Source organism: Pristiophorus japonicus, chromosome 15, assembly GCF_044704955.1.
Source record: "Pristiophorus japonicus isolate sPriJap1 chromosome 15, sPriJap1.hap1, whole genome shotgun sequence".
Classification (NCBI taxonomy): domain Eukaryota; kingdom Metazoa; phylum Chordata; class Chondrichthyes; family Pristiophoridae; genus Pristiophorus; species Pristiophorus japonicus.
The window spans coordinates 32,732,186-32,752,471 of NC_091991.1; the positions used below are offsets into that span (position 1 = coordinate 32,732,186).

General features: G+C 47.1%; 1 protein-coding gene across 3 annotated transcripts in view; it reads left to right on the forward strand.

The window, feature by feature from the left end:
* The first annotated feature begins 1,855 nt into the window (after positions 1-1,855).
* Positions 1,856-20,286, forward strand: part of msrb3 (methionine sulfoxide reductase B3) — a 115,100-nt gene continuing 96,669 nt past the window's right edge. Inside the window, exons 1-2 of one of the 3 annotated variants that reach the window (XM_070901607.1) lie at positions 1,895-1,981; positions 2,875-2,947. In XM_070901607.1, coding sequence (XP_070757708.1) covers positions 2,909-2,947 — 39 coding nt within the window. In that variant the 5' untranslated portion in view covers positions 1,895-1,981; positions 2,875-2,908. Of the gene's footprint in view, positions 1,982-2,874; positions 2,948-20,286 lie in introns of all 3 variants that reach the window. The other 2 variants (XM_070901609.1, XM_070901610.1) reach the window with 2 other exon arrangements.

A 20,286-nucleotide genomic window follows, 5' to 3' on the forward strand; every position in this document is an offset into this window, starting at 1 on the left:
CGTAAAAATCCACCTGGTTCACTAATGTCCTTTTAGGGAAGGAAATCTGTCTTCCTTACCTGGTCTGGCCTACATGTGACTCCAGACCCATAGCAATTTGGTTGACTCTTAACCACCCTCTGAAATGGTGGCTCACCACCTCCTTCCCTAGGGCAATTCGGGATGGGCAATAAATGCTGGCCTTCCCGGTATCCTGTGAGTGAATAAAATAAAAAAAATAGTAACAGGTTTTTAAAAAGCAGTTTTCTCCTGATATGCATCCAGTGTTATTAGAGGAAATCAGTATGCATGCCCTTCTGACATTGACTTGCACGTTGCTGCACTCTCTTCTGATGCTGAAGAAACCAGGAAAGCCATAGACATTTGGATGCAGTGCTATGTAGTCTAGGGATTATGAGAAAAGGATTAGCACCCATTTTTCCTCTGATTAACCCATTTTTAACCACTATCTGGAAGCAGGACAGAGGAAAATCTACCCTTAAATGTATAGAATCGTCCAGGAATAGTTCCAAAGCAACCATGTGCAGAACTGCTTCCCCAAGTTAGTGAGCAGTACATTGGTGTTATATAAACAAATTCCAAACTCCTTTCTCCAGCGACCAATTCAATCTCCCTTCATGGCCAATGTCTCACGCTGAACTAGACTGTTTGCAACTTCACTTCCCTATTTCACCCTTAGCTGAGCTTCCGACCCCATACCCTCTCCATTACAAAGACCGCCTACTTCCAGCTCGTAATATCGCTCGTCGCCACCCCTGCCTCAGCTCCTTGCTGCTGAAGCCCTCATCCATGACTTTGTTAACTCTAGACTTGAATATTCCAGCGCACTTCTGACCAGCCTCCCATCTTCCACCCAACAACATCCTGAGCTCATCCAAAACTCTGCTGCCCGTGTCCTAACTCGCACCAAGTCCCCTTCACCCATCACCACTGTACTCGCTGACCAACATTGGATCCCAGTCCACCAACGCCTCCATTTTTAAAATCCTATCCTCATGTTCAAATCCCTCTAAAGCCTCACCCCTCCCTATTTTTGTAACCTTCTCCAGCTCTGCAACCCTCTGAGAACTCTGCAATCCTCCAACTCTGGCTTCTTGTGCATCCCCAAATTTTTTCACTCCGCTATCAGCTGCCGAGGCCCTAGGCTCTAGAATTTCCTCCTAAACCTAGGTGCTTCTCCACCTCTCTCTCCAACTTTATGACACTCCTTAAAACCTATCTATTTGATCAAGCTTTTGGTTACCTAATGCCTCCTTCTTTGGCTCGGTATCAATTCTTGCCTGATTTCACTCCTGTGATGTGCCTTGGAACGTTTTACTACGTTAAAGGCACTACATCAATGCAAGTAGTTGTTGTATATTTTAAAAGTGTATTTTAAATCTTAACACTTTCTGACAAAAACCTATTGTCCCTGTATCTATTGTAACATCTTCAAAATTGAACTCTTAGACGAGACGCTTTCAGGAATTGAAAATTTGCCAAAAGGCAGTTTCCTGAATTTGTTTTCCCTTTACCTTTATTTAAGAGTTCGCCTTGATGAAGTTTATAGAAGCATACGTATGACTGGAGTAATCTGAAATAAAAACAAACTTTAAATAAATGCAGCAACAATATATATACACCAGATAGGGTACAGAAGGTTTTTTTTAAATTCACTGCTCTTTTGCCTGCATTAAAATGAATCAAACTACTTTTTATACTAAAGCCTCTCTTCTTCGGCAAAACACATATAGAATGGGCAGCAAACGCTTTTTGTCACAGCACAGTAGCAAAATCTTTGGCAAATAACTGGTATTAACGGTGGCTTGTGTCCAATGGTCATATTTGGAGTTGTAGGGCAGAGGAATTTCCCACAGTGCTTCTCGATGTATTATCTAAGCAGCTGAGAGGGAGAAGTCAATGAATCGGCGCGGGGCCGGGTGTCTGTATCCATTTGTCATTATTTTGCTGCTTTTGACCTTGTTTGCACGGCAGGCGCCAGGTAAGGGCCCCTGAGATAAACACTGAAAACAAATTGGTCTGCGGGGCGAGGACCGCCGGCTCCTGGATAATGTGAGGGTGCTCGGGGACTTGAGAAGATAAACAAGCGAGACGACTTTTTAAAAAGAGTGCGAGTAAATGTCCGGGATAGGGCGCTTTTCGGCTTATTTTTTAGGGGGGGGAAAGCAAAAAGTTTTTGTTTGTGATTGTCAGTGTGTCAATTTGTTCCTGTTTTTGCTCCGGGTAACCTTCCCCCCCCGCAGTTTGAGGAGTTGGAGCAGGCCTGGCGCTGGAGCTGCTCGCTCCCTCATCTTGGGGCTCCCACTGACGTTCGCTCGGATGCTGCCAGTGCAGAGGATGAACTGCGCCACGCACTTGGAGAGATACAGAGGCCGTGTTATTGTTGTAGCTATTAAAATTCTCCACAAAAAAAGCAAAGCTCTTGTACAGAAACTTCATTTAGTGTCAGTGGCTCAGTGGGTAGCGCCCTCTCCTCCTGAGTCAGAAGGTTTTGTGGGTTCAAGTCCCACTCCAGAGGCTTGAGCACAAAAATCTAGGCTGACACTCCAGTGCAGTGCTGAGGTGGCGCTGCACTGTCGGAGGTGCCGTCTTTCGGATGAGACGTGAAACCGAGGCCCCGTCTGCTCCCTCAGGTGGACATAAAAGATCCCACAGCACTACTTCGAAGAAGTGCAGGGGAGTTTTCCCCGCTGTCCTGGTCAATATTTATCCCTGAACCAACATTGTCTGCTGTGTTTCCTACATTACAACAGAGACTTCAAAAAATACTTAATTGGCTGTAAAGTGCTTTGGGATGTTTAGTGGTCATGAAAGGGGCTATATAACTGCAAGTCTTTTTTAATTCTCAGACAGCTATTAACATTATTTTTGCAGAGCCTGTTGTGTCTATTGTTAGCTGATTGCTAACATGAAAACGTCAAGCCTTTTTGAACCCCAGACCTGTCAGGTACAGGTTTTTTTTTATCAAACTAGAGTACAGTTATACCTAGTAGTTCAGCACCTGACTGCTACACCCCAATGCTGGGTAGCTTATGTTCAGATGTTTGTTGTCTCTGTCGAATTGTTAGCAAAGATTTTCCCCTCCCCTTCGAAGCATAAATAAATCATTAACTTTGGAGTTGAACCTAATAATTATGCTCTCAAAGATGAAATCCAAAATTTTGGTTGACCGGATAAAAACTGGAATTGTCAATGGTTGGGAAAGATGCACATCAGTAAAAGCATTGACTGACCCAAACCTCCTTTTCTGAACAAGTATTGCCATTAGGAACCCCATAAAAGGTTAGATCTGTTCAAATGAGGTGTAACTAGGTTTTTAACGGCAATCTGAGTAATAACTACTGATAAACAACCGTTCTGGTCCTGAAAAACTGATTTATATTGGTGGAATGTCAAATTGCTCCATTAAATTCAAAATGAATAGATTTTAAAATTAATTAAAAGTATTTTTTTTAAGTTTGTTTGATATTTCAAATTCTACCTTAACCCAAGGTTTATGTCCCAATCTTTATTTTGCTTTCAGTAAATTTGTTAAAAACTGATTTGATTATTCGTGCTTTCTCTTTCCTGGTTCCCTGTCTGTGAGAATTCTGCAATGTGATTGGCTGCTTAGGCAGCTTATTGATGTCACAGCAGCTCGTGCTATGGGATTCCCACTAAACAATGCTGATTTCAACTGCACATAGGAAAAGCCAAACCTCTCGCCACGGAAATCGCGAGATCTTTGTGGGAAACTTACTTCAGGGTAGGCGGCAAATGGGACCTTGCCTCGCCGCTGACTGCAAATTACGGGCCATTACCTGGGGGGGGGGGGGGGGGGGCGGGAGGGGAGCGGGAGGGGAGGTTAAAGGGTGTAAGTGAATGGGAACACACAGCTGCTTTTCTTATTCCAACCAAAATTCAAAATTGTGACTGTTAGTATGAGTGCACCTGCACTTTTCATTTTAAAATTTATTCTACTATCAATAATGCTATTTAGAGATAGTGTTTCACTGTTGGTATCCTTTTTAAGATCCGATATTTAAAAATACTTTTATGATTAACAGCCTTTTTTTCCTCTCAGTTACTGTTTGTTCTGAAAATCATTGTTTCAATAGTGCGATATGTTAATAATGGGATAATGACTATATCTATTTCCCCCGCTTCTAATTTTCTCTCCCTCTTTTCCTGAAGTCAGTGGTGGGATGTGGTTCCATGAGTAGTGGTGACCCTCCATTATCTTGCTCAAGTGGCCATTCTTGTGATGCTCCATGTCGCAGTTGAATAATCTGCAGTCAATGACATGAGGCATTACTGCAAGCTTGACATTTTGCATGCCCAGAATCTCTAAATATGCATTTCCAGCAGGCTTCAATCGATAGCGATGCGAAAAAGGAACCTTTGTTGGTAGTTTGTGTGATTTTCTTCTTCGACCCTAGAGACGCTGAAGCCAATTGCTGTGCTCTCATTTCCCACCTAAGATTAACTGACTCAGTCCAGAAATTTAATGTTAGATCTTAATGGCTTGGGTGGCCCATGTGTGAGGTTAGAGTCATCCAGATGTATTTGTTGATGCTTTCAGATTCTGATCAGATCAGATTCTGTAATTTCTCCCCATCAGATACTTCAAAGGGGAGATGAGGAAAATAAATTTCACCCAGAGGGTGGTGGGGGTCTGGAACTCACTGCCTGAAAGGGTGGTAGAGGCAGAAACCCTCATCACATTTTAAAAGTACTTGGATGTCCACTTAAAGAGCCGGGACCGACAGGGCTACAGACTTAGTGCTGGAAGGTGGGATTAGGCTGGGTAGCTCTTTTTTGACCAGCATGGACATGATGGGTAGAATGGCCTCCTGTATCGTAATTTTTCTATGATTATATGATTCTGTAGTTACCAACAGAAGTGTTCAAAACCTGCTTAGAAGTAGGAAAAGAAAAAGGGTTTTTAAGTTTTCTTTTAAAAGTACCAACAATGAGACTTCTTTTAAATATTTTTTTTCATGAAGTTTCAAATAAATGTGATGAATTTCGAAGGGTAGTTTTGCAAGTTGAGGCTTCTGGCGTGGAGCCTTGCTGCACAGGTCATAGAATCAGCTTGTCCCTTTCTATTGGGGCACCATGCTGGGAGCACACGCTTGCAACATTACCCCAATACTGTACACTATTATATATTCGATCAATGAGCACTATACTGCAGGTTAGATTGAATTTCGGAGTTGTCACTAGGGTATCAGCGAAATGTAATGATGAATGAGTGAAATTTTCATACTATGTGCACTTTAGCTGAAAACATCCAGCAGTACAATTATAGCTTTTGTCCTCCCAAACTTGAGTTGTGCGGGGAGAGAGTATCTTGAGCTGTATAACACTTGGATGAAATACTGTTGGTAATACTGGTATGGGCAGTTTGAGGTTATGAATTAAATATATTGGCCAAGAGGTTTATGTGCAATTTTTCTTTCTCCCCATAACGGATTGGTGCCAATGTTCTAAGTAAACTGACGTCAATACTAAAGTTAATGAAGGAAGTGTGCAACAAGCTGAAAAGGTAGCAGTGATACTCCACTATTTTAAAATAACTTTGTGATAGTTTACTGATGCTGCCATATGTTTGCCATCAGCGAGAGTTTGTCATTTCTACCTTTTTATTTCTGTTTAAGCTTGGAAAGATGCTGTCCTCCATTGTACAGTATATTTTATTGTCCCTTTTGAATGCTGAATTATTGCAGCTTTTAAAACTTCAATCTTTTGCTGTACAACATTTGTAAATATACCTTTCTGTGAAGATTTGATGTTGAGTATTGTGAAGTAGGTTTAAGACAGATGTATGGAACCACGTGAGATATTTAAATTCACAATATTCTCTGTGTAAACTATAAAGGAGATTGCTGATGGACCTGAGTGATGTGTAATTTCTTATATTTCACTGTTGAGAATGACCTTGAAACACACAAGTAATGCATCGTAATAGTTGAATTCACCAGTGAAATATAAAAGCAGTTTTTATTTAGTATGACCCATTAGGCAGATTCTTGGTTAGGGTAAGAGAAGAGAGTTTTACTATGTGTAGCTACATTAGATCTGGAAATGTATGGTACGAACTGTGGGTACCAAACAATAGGGAAGTATTCTGTTCCAAGCATTGATAATTATCATCTTGATGGGCACAAAAATGGAAACAGCTGTCCAAAAGGACTTGTCCGCCTACTTTTGATGTTGCCTGTGAGGGATTTTGTATTAGGCATGCAGGGCTGGTAGCTGGGTAATGGCTTGTCATCAGGGGTGCTGGAATAAAATTGTGAGATACAGAAGCCATCATTATCACCTTCTTGATATCATTAAAAAGGCATTAAAGCAATCAACCACATTTTAACCAGAAGCATGTATTGATACATTGTACTATTCAATGAACTGATCAGGTGAGCAGAACAGTGGCAAATGGAATTCAATCCAGAGAAGTGTGAGGTAATGTATTTGGGGAGGGCCAACCAGACAAGGGAATACACAATAAATGGTAGGACACAGAAGTATAGAGGACCTTAGAGTGCATGTCCACAAATCCCTGAAGATAGCAGGCCAGATAGATAAGGTGATTAAGAAGGCACTTGGGATACTTGCTTTTATTAGCCGGGCATAGAATATAAGAACAGGGAAGTTATGCCTGAACTGTATAAAACACTAGTTAGGCCAAAGCTAGAGTACTGCATGCAGTTCTGGTCTCCATATTGCAGGAAAGATGTGATTGCACTCATCATCATAGGCGGTCCCTTGAAATCGAGGAAGACTTGCTTCCGCTCCAAAATCAAATTGGTCAAGGTAGCCTTGAGGAAGAGTTCATAAAGTGCATAAGGGATGGGTTCCTTGAGCAGTATATAATGGAACCAACCAGGCGGAGGCTATCTGGGATCTGGTCCTACGTAATGAGACAGGATTTATTATGTTCCTAACACAGATGAGGCTGCATACAGGGAGGTTAAAGTAACAGTGACCTCAGTCTTTAATAAGACACTGCAGAGTGAGGAACAGGCCTTAGGGGCCGGCTTATATACAGTACTCCCAAGGGATGCTGGGATCCCTTGGGACTTCAGGGGATGAGCTCCCTGGTGGCGGAACATGGGAGTGCATGCTTTACAGATACACATTATCACTCCTGCCCCCCCCCCCCCCCCCCCCCCCCCCCCCAAAGTCAAAGTGAAAACTATTTACAAGGTGAGGCGGTCAGGAGCCTTTCTTTCCCTGGTGGACCGCCTCGGTACAAATGTCTGTACTGGTGTGTTGGCTGTGCCCTTGCTAGGCTGGCATGTTGTTGGCCCTGCAGGGCTGCTGGGTGAGCCTGGCCTTGCTGGGCTGTTGGGCGTGATGGGTTAGATTTCCTGGTCCGGGGTGGTGTCGTTGATCCTTTGGGTGTGTGTTGTGGGCTCGAAAAAGGTGGTGTCTGTTGTGGGTTGTTCAGGGCAGTCTGTGAACCGCAGCCTCGTTTAGTCCAGGTGCTTTCTGCAAATTTGTCCACTGTCTAGTTTGACTACAAACACCCTATTCTTCTTTAGCGATCACCGTGCCCGCGATCCACTTGGGACCATGTCCATAGTTTAGCACATACACAGGGTCATTCAGATCAATTTCCCATGACACAGTGGCGTGACCATCGTTTACATTTTGTTGCTGCTGCCTGCTCTCTACCTGATCATGCAGGTTGTGCGAGAGTCTGGTTTTAAGTGTCCTTTTCATGAGTAGCTCAGCCAGGGGCACCCTCTGTGAGCGAGTGGGGTCTCGTGCGGTAGTTGAGCAGTACTCTGGACAGGCGGGTTTGGAGTGAGCCTTCTGTGACTCGTTTAAGGCTCTGTTTGATGGTTTGTACTGCCCACTCTGCCTGCCCATTGGAGGCTGGTTTAAAAGGGGCCGAGGTGACATGTTTGATCCCATTGCGGGTCATGAATTCTTTAAATTTGGCACTGGTGAAACATGGCCCGTTGTCACTGACCAGTATGTCAGGCAGGCCATGGGTGGTAAACATGGCCCTCAGGCTTTCAATGGTGGCAGTGGCGGTGCTTCCCGACATTATTTCACATTCAATCCATTTTGAAAAAACATCCACTTCCACCAGGAACATTTTACCGAGAAACAGGCCCGCATAGTCGACATGGATCCTCGACCATGGTCTGGAGGACCAGGACTACAAACTTAGTGGTGCCTCTCTGGGCGCATTGCTCAACTGAGCACATACGCTGCATTGCCGTACACAGGACTCTAAGTCAGAGTCGATACCGGGCCACCACACGTGGGATCTGGCTATCGCTTTCATCATTACTATACCCGGGTGTGTACTGTGGAGATCCGAGATGAACGTCTCCCTGCCCATTTTGGGTAGCACTACGCGGTTACCCCACAACAGGCAGTCTGCCTGAATGGACAGCTCATCCTTTCGCCGCTGGAACGGCTTGATTGGCTCTTGCATTTCAACGGGGATGCTGGCCTAGCTCCCATGCAGTACACAGTTTTTTACTAGGGACAGCAGAGGATCTTGGCTGGTCCAAGTCCTAATCTGGCGGGCCGTGACAGATGATTTATCATTTTCAAACGCTTCCATGACCATCAACAAGTCTGCGGGCTGCGCCACCATCAACAAGTTTTCAGGCTGCGCCATTTCCACCCGTGGTGGGCAGTGGCAACCGACTGAGAGCATCCGCACAGTTCTCGATGCCTGGCCTGTGGCGGATGGTGTAGTTATACACTGATAGTGCAAGTGCCCACCTTTGTATGCGGGCTTGAGGCATTAGTATTTATCCCCTTGTTTTCAGCGAACAGGGATGTGAGGGGCTTGTGATCGGTTTCCAGCTCAAATTTGAGGCCAAACAGGTACTGATGCATTTTCTTTACCCTGAACACACATGCTAATGCCTCTTTCGCAATCATACTGTAGGCCCTCTCGGCCTTAGACAAGCTCCTGGAAGCATAGGTGACAGGTTGCAACTTCCCCGCAATGTTAGCTTGTTGTAATACACACCCGACTCCGTACAACGACGCGTTACATGCTAGCACAAGTCTTTTACACGGGTTGTACAATACAAGCAGCTTGTTGGAGCATAAAGTGTTTCTGGCTTTCTCAAAAGCAATTACTTGTTTTTTTCCCCATACCCAGCTCTCACCTTTGCGCAATAACACATGTAGGGGCTCTAAAAGGGTGCTTAACCCCGGTAGGAAGTTACCAAAATAGTTGAGGAGTCCCAGGAACGACCACAGCTCCGTGACGTTCTGTGGCCTGGGCGCCTTCCTGATGGCCTCTATCTTGGCGTCTGTGGGCCGAATGCCATCCGCCGTGATCTTTCTCCCCAAAAACTCCACTTCTGTTGCCATGAAGACGCATTTCGACCTCTTCAGCTGCAGCCCGACGCGATCCAGTCGCTGAAGGACCTCCTCTAGGTTTTGTAGGTGCTCGGCAGTGTCCCGACCCGTGACCAATATGTCGTCCTGAAAGACCGCCGTGCGTGGTACCGACTTGAGTAGGCGTTCCATGTTTCTCTGGAAGATCGCTGCAGCCGACCTAATTCCAAACGGGCATCTGTTGTAGATGAACAGTCCCTTGTGCGTGTTGATGCAGGTGAGGCCCTTCGAAGACTCCTCCAGCTCCTGCATCATGTAGGCCGAAGTCAGGTTGAGCTTGGTGAACGTCTTGCCTCCTGCCAGTGTCGCAAATAAGTCGTCTGCCTTAGGTTGCGGGTATTGGTCCTGTAGCGAGAAACGATTAATAGTTACTTTATAATCGCCGCAAATCCTGACCGTGCCATCACTTTTGAGTACTGGAACAATTGGGTTGGCCCACTCGCTGAATTCCACTGGGGAGATGATGCCCTCGCGTTGCTGCCTGTCCAGCTTGATTTCCACTCTCTCTCCCTCATCATGTGAGGTACCGCTTGCGCCTTGTGGTGAATGGGCCGTGTCTCTGGGACCAAGTGGATCCGCACCTTCGCCCCGGAAAAGTTTCCAATGCCTGGCTCAAAAAGGGAAGGAAATTTGTTAAGAATGTGGATACATGAGGCCTCATCGACATATGATAGCGCTTGGATGTCATCCCAGTTCCAGCGGATTTTGCCCAGCCAGCTCCTTCCAAGCAGTGTGGAGCCATCGCCCGGGACAATCCAGAGTGGCAGTTCGTGCACCGTGCCCTCGTAGGTGACCTTGACCATGGCGCTGCCCAGGACAGTGATAAGCTCTTTGGTGTATGTTCTCAGTTTTGTGTGGCTGGGGCTCAGGGCTGGTCTGAGTGCCTTGTTGTACCACAGTCTCTCAAACATCTTTTTACTCATGATGGATTGGCTAGCGCCAGTGTCCAGTTCCATGGCTACGGGTAAGCCATTCAATTTTACGTTTAGCATTATAGGTGGATATTTCGTCTCAAATGTATGCACCCCATGTACTTCAGCATCTGCCTCCTCCCTCTGAGGCTCGATATTGTTTTGATCCACCATGGACCGATCTTCCTCTGCCACGTGGTGGTTAGCAGGTTTTGCAGAGCTTGCAGCTCGTTTGCAAGCTTGTTGGAGGTGCCACATTGTTCCACAGCTCTTGCAAACATACCCTTTGAAGTGGCATGAATAGGCTGAATGGAAGCCTCCACAACGCCAACAAGGTGTGAATTGCCTTACATTCATCCTTTGTTGGGGACTCTGAGTCATCTGGGTCACCTGAGGCCTGCTGGCAGTTGCAGACTCGTGGATTCTGCCGTGTACATTTCTGCTCGCAAACACAGTTCTAGTTAATTTATGAACATTGCTAGCACTTGTGTGTTGAGAGATTTGTTTGGTGTTATCACTGGTGGACATAAACACCTGTGCTATTGCAATGGCCTTACTGAGGGTCGGTGTCTCTACAGTCAAAAGTTTTCGTAGGATGGTCTCATGGCCAATGCCCAGTACAAAAAAGTCTCTGAGCATTTGCTCCAGGTAGCCATCAAACTCACATTGTCCTGCAAGTCGCCTTAGCTTGGCGACATAGCTCGCCACTTCCTGACCTTCAGATCACTGGCACGAGTAGAACCGATACCTCGCCATCAGCATGCTCTCCCTCGGGTTAAGATGCTCCCGAACCAGTGTACACAGCTCCTCATATGACTTATCTGTGGGTTTCACCGGAGCCAGAAGATTCTTCATGAGGCTGTAGGTCGGTGCCCTGCAGACTGTGAGGAAGATCGCTCTCCTTTTTGCAGTGCTTCCTTCTCCGTCCAGCTCGTTGGCGACAAAGTACTGGTCTAGCCATTCGACATAGTCTTCCCAGTCCTCACCCTCCGAGAACATCTCCAGGATGCCCACAGTTTGCTGCATTTTTGCGTTGGATTCGTATTCTCGTCGCCAGTTATTGTGTTCCTAACACAGATGAGGCTGCACACAGGGAGGTTAAATAACAGTGACCTCAGTCTTTAATAAGACACTCCAGAGTGAGGAACAGGCCTTTGGGGCCGGCTTATATACAGTGCTCCCAAGGGATGCTGGGATCCCTTGGGACTTCAGGGGATGAGCTCCCTGGTGGCGGAACATGGGAGTGCATGCTTTACAGATACACAACAGGATTAATAAACAGTCTCCTAGTAAAGGATCCCCTTGGAATGAGTGATCATAACATGATTGAATTTCAAATTCAGACGGAGGGTGAGATATGTTGGATCTCTAACCAGCGTACTAAGCTTAAATAAAGGAGACTATGACGGTATGAGGGCAGAGTTGGCTAAAGTGGACTGGGGAAATAGATTAAAGTGTCGGACAGTTGAATAACAGTGGTGTACATTTAAGGAGATATTTCACAACTCAAGAAAAATATATTCTAGTGAGGAGGAAAGGGTGTAAGAGAAAAGATAGCCATCCGTCACTCGAGATAAAGGACGGTATCCAATTTAAAAACAAGGGCATACAAGTAACCAAAACTAGTGGGAGGACAGAAGATTGGGAAGCTTTTAAAAGCCAGCAAAGAATGACACAAAAAAATGATTAAGAAAGGGAAGATTGATCATGAAAGTAAACTAGCACAAAATATAAAAAAGATAGCAAGAGTTTCTATAGGTATATAAAAAGGAAAAGAGTGGCTAAAGTAAATGTCCCTTAGAGGACAAGACTGGGGAATTAGTAATGGGGAACATGGAGTTGGCAGAAACTCTGAACAAATATTTTGTATCTGTCTTTTCTGTAGAGGACACTAACAATATCCCAACAGTGGATAGTCAAGGGGCTATAGGGGAAGAGGAACTTAACACAATCATAGACAATCACAATCACTAAGGAGGTGGTACTCAGTAAGATAATGGGACTAGAGGCAAATAAATCCCTTGGACCTGATGGCTTGCATCCTGGGGTCTTGAGAAGTAGCGGCAGGGATAGTGGATGCACTGGTTGTAATTTACCAAAATTCCCTGGATTCTGGGGAGGTCCCAGCAGATTGGAAAACTGCAAATGTAACCCCTATTTTAAAAAAAGGAGGCAGACAAAAAGCAGGAAACTATAGACCAGTTAGCCTAACATCTGTGGTTGGGAAAATGTTGGAGTCCATTATTAAAGAAGCAGTAGCAGGACATTTGGAAATGCATAATTCGGTCAGGTAGAGTCAGCATGGATTTATGAAGGGGAAGTCATGTTTGACAAATTTGCTGGAATTCTTTGAGGATGTAACGAACAGAGTGGATCAAGGGCAACCAGTGGATGTGGTGTATTTGGACTTCCAGAAGGCATTTGACAAAGTGCCACATAAACGGTTACTGCACAAGATAAAAGTTCACTGGCTTGGGGATAATATATTAGCATGGATAGAGGATTGGCTAACAGAGAACAGAGAGTCGGGTAAATGGTTCATTCTCTGGTTGGCAACCAATAACTAGTGCGGTGCCGCAGGGATCAGTGCTGGGACCCCAACTATTTACAATCTATATTAACGACTTGGAAGAAGGGACTGAGTGTAACGTAGCCAAGTTTGCTGACGATACAAAGGTGAGAGGAATAGCAATGTGTGAGGAGGACACAAAAAAATCTGCAAAAGGACATAGATAGGCTAAGTGAGTGGGCAAAAATTTGGCAGATGGAATATAATGTTGGAAAGTGTGAGGTCATGCACTTTGGCAGAAAAAAATCAAAGAGCAAGTTCTTATTTAAATGGAGAAAGATTGCAAAGTGCTGTAGTACAGCAGGACCTGGAGGTACTTGTGCATGAAACACAAAAGATTAGTATGCAGGTACAGCAAGTGATCAGGAAGGTCAATGGAATCTTGGCCTTTATTGCAAAGGGGATGGAGTATAAAAGCAGGGAAGTCTTGCTACAGTTATACAGGGTATTGGTGAGGCCACACCTGGAATACTGCGTACAGTTTTGGTTTCCATATTTATGAAAGGATATATTTGCTTTGGAGGCAGTTAAGAGAAGGTTCACTAGGTTAATTCTGGAGATGAGGGGGATGACTTATGAGGAAAGGTTGAGGAGGTTGGGCCTCTACTCATTGGAATTCAGAAGAATGAGAGGTGATCTTATCAAAACGTATAAGATTATGAGGGGGCTGACAAGTTGGATGCAGAGAGGATGTTTCCACTGATGGGGGAGACTAGAACTAGGGGGCATAATCTTAGAATAAGGGGTCGCCCATTTAAAACTTAAATGAGGAGGAATTTCTTCTCTTGAGAGTTGTGGAACTGTGGAATTCGTTGTCTCAGAGAGCTGTGGAAGCCTGAACATTGAATAAATTTAGGACAGAGATAGATAGTTTCTTAACCGATAAAGGAATAAGGGGTTATGGGGAGCAAGCAGGGAAATGGACCTGAGTCCATAATCAGATCAGCCATGATCGTATTAAATGGCGGAGCTGGATCGAGGGGCCATATGTCCTGCTCCTATTTCTTATGTTCTTATGTAAAAGTGAGTTCTCGGGTGACTGTATAATCCAATACGGGAATTACAGTCTCTGTCACAGGTGGGACAGACAATTGTTGAAGGAAAGGGTGGGTGGTATGTCTGGTTTGCCGCACGCTCCTTCTGCTGTCTACGTTTGGCTTCTGCATGTTCTCGGCGATGAGACTCAAGGTGCTCAGCGCCCTCCACTTACGGCGGTCTTTGGCCAGGGATTCCCAGGTGTCGGTGGGGATGTTGCACTTTATCAAGGAGGCTTTGAGAGTGTCCTTGAAACATTTCCTCTGCCCACCTGGGGCTCGCTTGCCGTCTAAGAGTTCCGAGTAGAGCGCTTGCTTTGGGAGTCTCGTGTCGGGCATGCAGACAATGTGGCCGCCCAACAGAGCTGGTGGAGTGCGGTCAATGCTTTGATGCTGGGGATGTTGGCCTGATCGAAACTGACACTGGTGCGTCTATCCTCCCAGTGGATTTGCAGAATTTTGCGGAGGCAGCGCTGGAGGTGTCTACTATATATGGTCCACGTCTCTGTGCCAGGAGGGCGGGTATCAGTTCTGCCCTGTAGACCATAAGCTTGGTGCCAGATTTGAACACTCTCTTCCTCGGGTGACTGAAGACTGCGCTGGCACACTGGAGGCTGTGTTGGACTTCGTCGTCGATATCTGCCCTTGGTGATAGTAGGTTCCCGAGGTATGGAAAGTGGTTCACGTCATCCAAGGCCGCGCAGTGGATTTTGATGACCTGGGGGGCAGTGCTGTGTGGTGTAGTCAGGTTAGTGGAGGACCTTGGTCTTACAAATGTTTCGTGTAAGGCCCTATGCTTTCGTACACCTCAGTGAAGATGTTGACAATGGCTTGCAGTTCGGCCTCTGAATGTGCGCAGACGCAAGCATCATTCGCGTGCTGTAGTTTGATGACAGAGGATGGGATGACCTTGGATCTAGCCTGGAGGCAACGAAGGTTGAACAGGTTCCCATTGGTTCTATAGTTTAGTTCCACTCCAACGGGGAGCTTGTTGAGTGAGATGGAGCATTGCAGCGAGGAAGAGGGTTGGCGCAATGATGCAGCCCTGCTTTACCCCGGTCTGGATGTGGATTGGGTCTGTGGTGAATACGTTGGTCATGATCACGGCTTGCATGTTGTCATGGAGCAGGCGGAGGATGGTGACAAACATTTGGGGGCAGCCGAAAGGGAGGAGGATGCTCCATAGTCCCTCACGGTTGACCGTGTCAAAGGTCTTTTGTGAGATCAAAAAAGGCCATGTACATGTTCCCTGCATTTCTCTTGTAGTTGTCGCATGGTGACGATCATGTCCGTTGTACCCCTTGGGGGACGGAATCCGCATTGTGACTCTGGGAGGAGCTCTTCAGCCACAGGGAGAAGACGGTTGAGGGAGATTCGAGCGATTACTTTCCTAGTGGCCGACAGTAGTGAAATTCCTCTGTAGTTGTCGCAGTCGGACTTGTCTCCTTTTTTGAAGATGGTCACAATTAAGGCATCTCTGAGATCTCCCGGCATGCTCTCCTCCTTCCAGATAAGAAAGATGAGATCATGCATTCGTGCCAACAGCGCTTCGCCACCATACTTTAGTGCCTCAGCGGGGATTTCATCCACTTCCAATGCCTTATAGTTCTTGAGCTGACGGATGGCCTTTTCTATCTTGTGCAGGGCTGGGGTTTTGCTGAGATGGTGGCGGGTCGCATGCTGCAGGATGGAATCAAGGACACACGTGTCAAAGGCAGAGTCTCGATTTAAGAAGATCTTTGAAGAGCTCCTTTCAGCGGGCCCTGACTGCCTCGGTGTCCTTAATGAGTGTCTTCCCGTTCTTGGCCAGCAGTGGGGTGGGGCCTTGGATGCTTGGGCCGTAGGTGGACTTAATTGCGGTGAAGAATCCTTGCACATCACGACTGTCGGCCAGCTGCTGAATCTCCTGTGCTTTCTCCACCCACCATCTATTCTTTAGGTAGCATGTTTCTTGTTGGATCTCGACCTTCAGCTGTCTGTAGAGCTGCTTTGCTGCTCCAGAATTGGGTTGTTTTAAGATCAGAAATGCACTGCACTTTTGATTTATTAGCTCCTGGATCTCTTGGTCGTTCTCGTCAAATCAGTCTTTGGTGTTTCCTGGTTGAGTGACCTAGCGTCTCTTCGCAGCCGCTGGTTATGGTGGCCTGGAGGGCAGACCAGGCACTGTGGGCACACTGCGTCTCGGGGTCATCAAGGGTCGCCAGGTTAGCAGTGAGGTGCTGGCTATATAGGGCTCTCTTAACTGGGCCTTTGAGTGCCCCGGTGTTTTTTTCTGCTGCCTTGCTTCTGCTGCTGTTGCCGCTTTGGGGCTATATTAATGTTGACGGAATGGATTAGGCGGTGGTCCATCCAGCAGTCGTCGGCTCCTGTCATGGCGCGAGTGATGCGCGCGTCCTTGTGGTCCCTTGCTCAGACGATGACTTAGTCGAGCAGGTGCCAGTGTTTGAAGCGAGGATGTTGCCACAATGCCTTGTATTTGTCCCTCTGGTGGAACAAGGTGTTAGTGATGACAAGGTCGTGTTGTAGGCATTTTGTCAGGAGCAAGGTACCACTTGAGTTGGGTTTCCCTACCTCCTCTGTCGATCATGCCTCCCCAGAGGTCTGTGTCCTTACCGACTCTGGCATTGAAGTCGCCGAGAAGGATCAATTCATCATCCATAGGGACGCGGGACAGGGATTGTTTGAGGCTGGAGTAGAATTCCTCTTTGGCCTCATCTGTCGAGTGTTGGGGCATACACACTGATAACTGTGGTGCACTGGTTCCGGGATAGGGTGAACCGGAGAGTCATGAAACGTTCGCTTATCCCGCAGGGGGCCTCTCTGAGGCGGCTGACCAGCTCGTTCTTGATGGCGAAGACAACTCCATGGAGGTGGCGTTCTTCTGGTTTGCCTTTCCAGAAGAAGGTGTAACCACCACCTTGTTCTTTTGAGCTGGCCTTCGCCTGCCCGCCGGGTCTCGCTTAGGGCGGCGATGTCGACATCGAAGCATCTGAGTTCCCGGGCAACGTTGGGGTTGTTCATGAGAGTCCTGACATTCCAGGTCCCGAACTTTATTTTGAAGGGTGGAAGATGCCTGCGTGTGAGTTCTTTTAACGTGGGGTGGCCGTTGCATCCCGGCTACCATACGGGCTTAGCAGAGCAAGGTCTTGATCCAGTGGCAAGGGGGTCCAAGATGACTGGAGACCAGGCAATGCTGTATGGGCCTAGTTGCTTCTGGTGGATGCGAGCCGTAAGCTCAGCGCTGAGCAATGCCCTTCGTTGAGGTGGTGAGAGATCCAAGGCGTGGAAAGTGAGGCTGAGAGATTTGAAGTAATGCTTCCTCTCCAAGGTATTAGCTCCTGACTGACATTGGGATGGCCAGAGGTCCACTTCATGATAGGAGGAGAGGTCAGAGTGGTCTCGAGAATTGGCGGTGGCCCACGCTGCTGTAAGACCTCCCGGGCCTAATTTACGTCAGGGCGGCCAGTTGAGCCCAAAAGATTTATTGATCTTGTTCCTGTTATGTCTGTAATGCAATTATGAATGACTCCACGAGGCAATGTGTTGTACTCAAACTGTAGTGACCTTGGTCTTTTATTCCAAACTCCAGAGTGAGGCACAAGCATGGCGGGCAGCCTTTTATACTGGGCCCTGCACACCTATGCAGGTGACCCTCGGGTCTCCCACCGCAGTGCCCTCTGGTGGACAGCCTCTGCCACAGGGGCAGGAAACCCCAGTCTCCACCAGTTGCACCCTCCAGTGGTGCCTGCATAGTATATACACAGTGTAAGACTTAGTGAAAGTACATCAGGTAATCAAGTCTCCATCTTATGCAACTATACAGAGAGTATATCTATAGTCTGCATATATAACATCACTCTTCCCCCAAGTCCTTTGTGCTGATTACCTTTGCACAATGTGCTCTGACTTAGCTCTCCCGATTTAAGTGCCAATAGCCCTTGCACCTTGGCTGTGCTTTGGCTTGGCTCTCTCCCTGTTAACCCCCAAGTCCTTTTGCCACAACGGGTAGTGGTTACCAGTTTGGATGGTTCGATGATGCAGTGGAGGTTCCAGTGGGTTCTGGGCGTGATCCATGTGTGTGTCCATGGCTCCATACATCCATTTCTCACCCCTCCCCCTCCCCCCCCCCCCCCCCCCCAACCCCCCCACAGCGAGATCATGCAGCAGGCCCATTACATTAACATACAGGATCGGACACAGTGCAAGTACAAAGAAAGGAAGTTACAGTTTGTATTTTGACACCTTGGTTCAGTGACTTACATTCATTACATTTTGCAGTCATGCACCAGGATTGGGTAGATTGCATTCATGGTTCCGTCATGGTCAGTACTGAGGTAGCAGTACAGGTATGCGAGGACACAGGTTCCAGAGCAACCGATCGGGGTCCTAGTCGTCTGATAGCAGCGCTGCGTCCCCTGCTAGCGGGGTGGGCTTGGTTCGCTCACCTAGCCAGGACTCACGGCCTTTGCCATTGCCTAGTGATGGGCAGAGCCACAGGTGTGTGTGGCCTCCCTGTCCTCCTTTGAGGGCTGCAGAATTTTCTGCATGCTCTCCTAACGCTGTTGGGGACCTGGCTGTTCCCGACATCTCGCAACAACATTTTGTTCTTTACATTAGGAATAGTACCGACATCTCGCAACATTTTGTTCACAATCTTCATCGGTTCGTTACACTAATTGCCATGCATACAATGTATCTAAGTTCAGTTGGTTGCAGGTGTCCTTTAAGAGAACTCTACTGGCTTTACCTCAATCAAATCCTTTGTTAGACAACACGTGTTGATCCCTCAGCGTTGCACCTCGTGATATGGCTGTGGCCATCTTTATTTTTCAGCCACGCTGCACCTTGCTGCAGCAGGGACGCCATCTTGCCTCTGTCCTCGAGGTCGACTGCCTTGATCCTTTTCTCCCACGATTTTGCCACAAAAGCTGGAAGAGTGCCTGTGAATGCGATTTTCCTCCCCAGGAGTCCTGCCACTGGAGCCAGGAAGGTACTTTTAGGTCGTTCCGGTTGGATCATTGTCATTGTGATGGACGGGCTGTGCCTCAGGTGCTGCGCTGGTCTGTTCTCTGGTGCCTGGCCCAAGCAAAAGTGAGGTTTTGCTCTGCCTCTGAGCACGGGGGGACATCGATTGCTGGAGTGAAGAGGTCTTCCCATTTCCACTGGATCTTCCCCATCCACCTTCTTCCGAGTAGCATTGAACCATCACCTAAACAATCCACAGAGGTAACTTGTGCACTACGCCATTATGGATTACACTTACATCTGCACTACAAAGGACTGGGATCAGCTCCTTGGTGTAGGTGTGCAACTTTTCCTGTAATGGAACCAGCTCGGGTCGTTTTTCGTTCCATAGCCTCTCAAAGGCATCCTGGCTCATCACTGACTGGCTCGCTCCCGTGTCCACTTCCATGAAGACTGGAACTGTAGTGTATGGAGAAAGAGTCAGACTGAAAACTGTGAGCTCAAAATAAAGTGTGACCTTAGTCTTTTATTGCAGGTCTCCAGAGTGCCTCTCCAACCTGTGAAGCACTCTTAAATACCTGTGCTCCCAAGGGATTATGAAATCCTTTGGGACTCCGGGGAATGAGCCCTCTGGTGGCTGTACAGAGTATATACAAGTCCAGATACATAACATTCTCCCCTAAAGTCAATAGTGTAACTGTTTACAATGTGAGACGATCTGGGGCCCTTCTTGCCCTGGTTGATCGTCTCAGTGTGAAAGCTGGTGTTATTGAGTCATTTGTTGGGCCCTCGCTGGGCTGCTGTGCAGCTGGCCTTGCTGGGCTGCCTGGTGTGTTGGACCCTGCAGGGCTGCTATGGATGATGGGTTCTGCTTCGTGGTTAACCGTGGTGTCGGTTGTCACTGCTGTGTGTTGGGGGATCAAAAATGGTAGGGTCCAAGGTGGGTTGCTCAGGGTAGTCCGTGAATCTGAGTTTGATTTGATCCAAGTGTTTCCGGTGAATGAGTCCATTTGAAAGTTTGACCCGAAACACCCTGCTCCCCTCTTTGACCACGACAGTGCCGGGAAGCCACTTGGGACCTTGTCATAATTTAAAACAAATACAGGATCATTGATTTCAATCTCACATGACACATTTGCGCTATCATAGTATGCACTTTGTTGAAGCCGCCTGCTCTCTACCTGTTCATGTAGATAAGGGTGAACAGGTAGAGAGCAGGCAGCAGGTGGGATCCCAGTGAGTGAGTGGGGTCTCGTGCGGTAGATAAGCAGGACTCGGGATAGGTGAGTCTGCAGTGAGCCTTCAGTTACCCTCTTCAAGCCTTGCTTGATGGTTTGCACTGCTCTCTCTGCCTGACCATTGGACACTGGTTTAAACAGGGCAGATGTGACATGTTTGATCCCGTTACGGGTCATGAATTCTTTGAACTCAGCACTTGTAAAACATG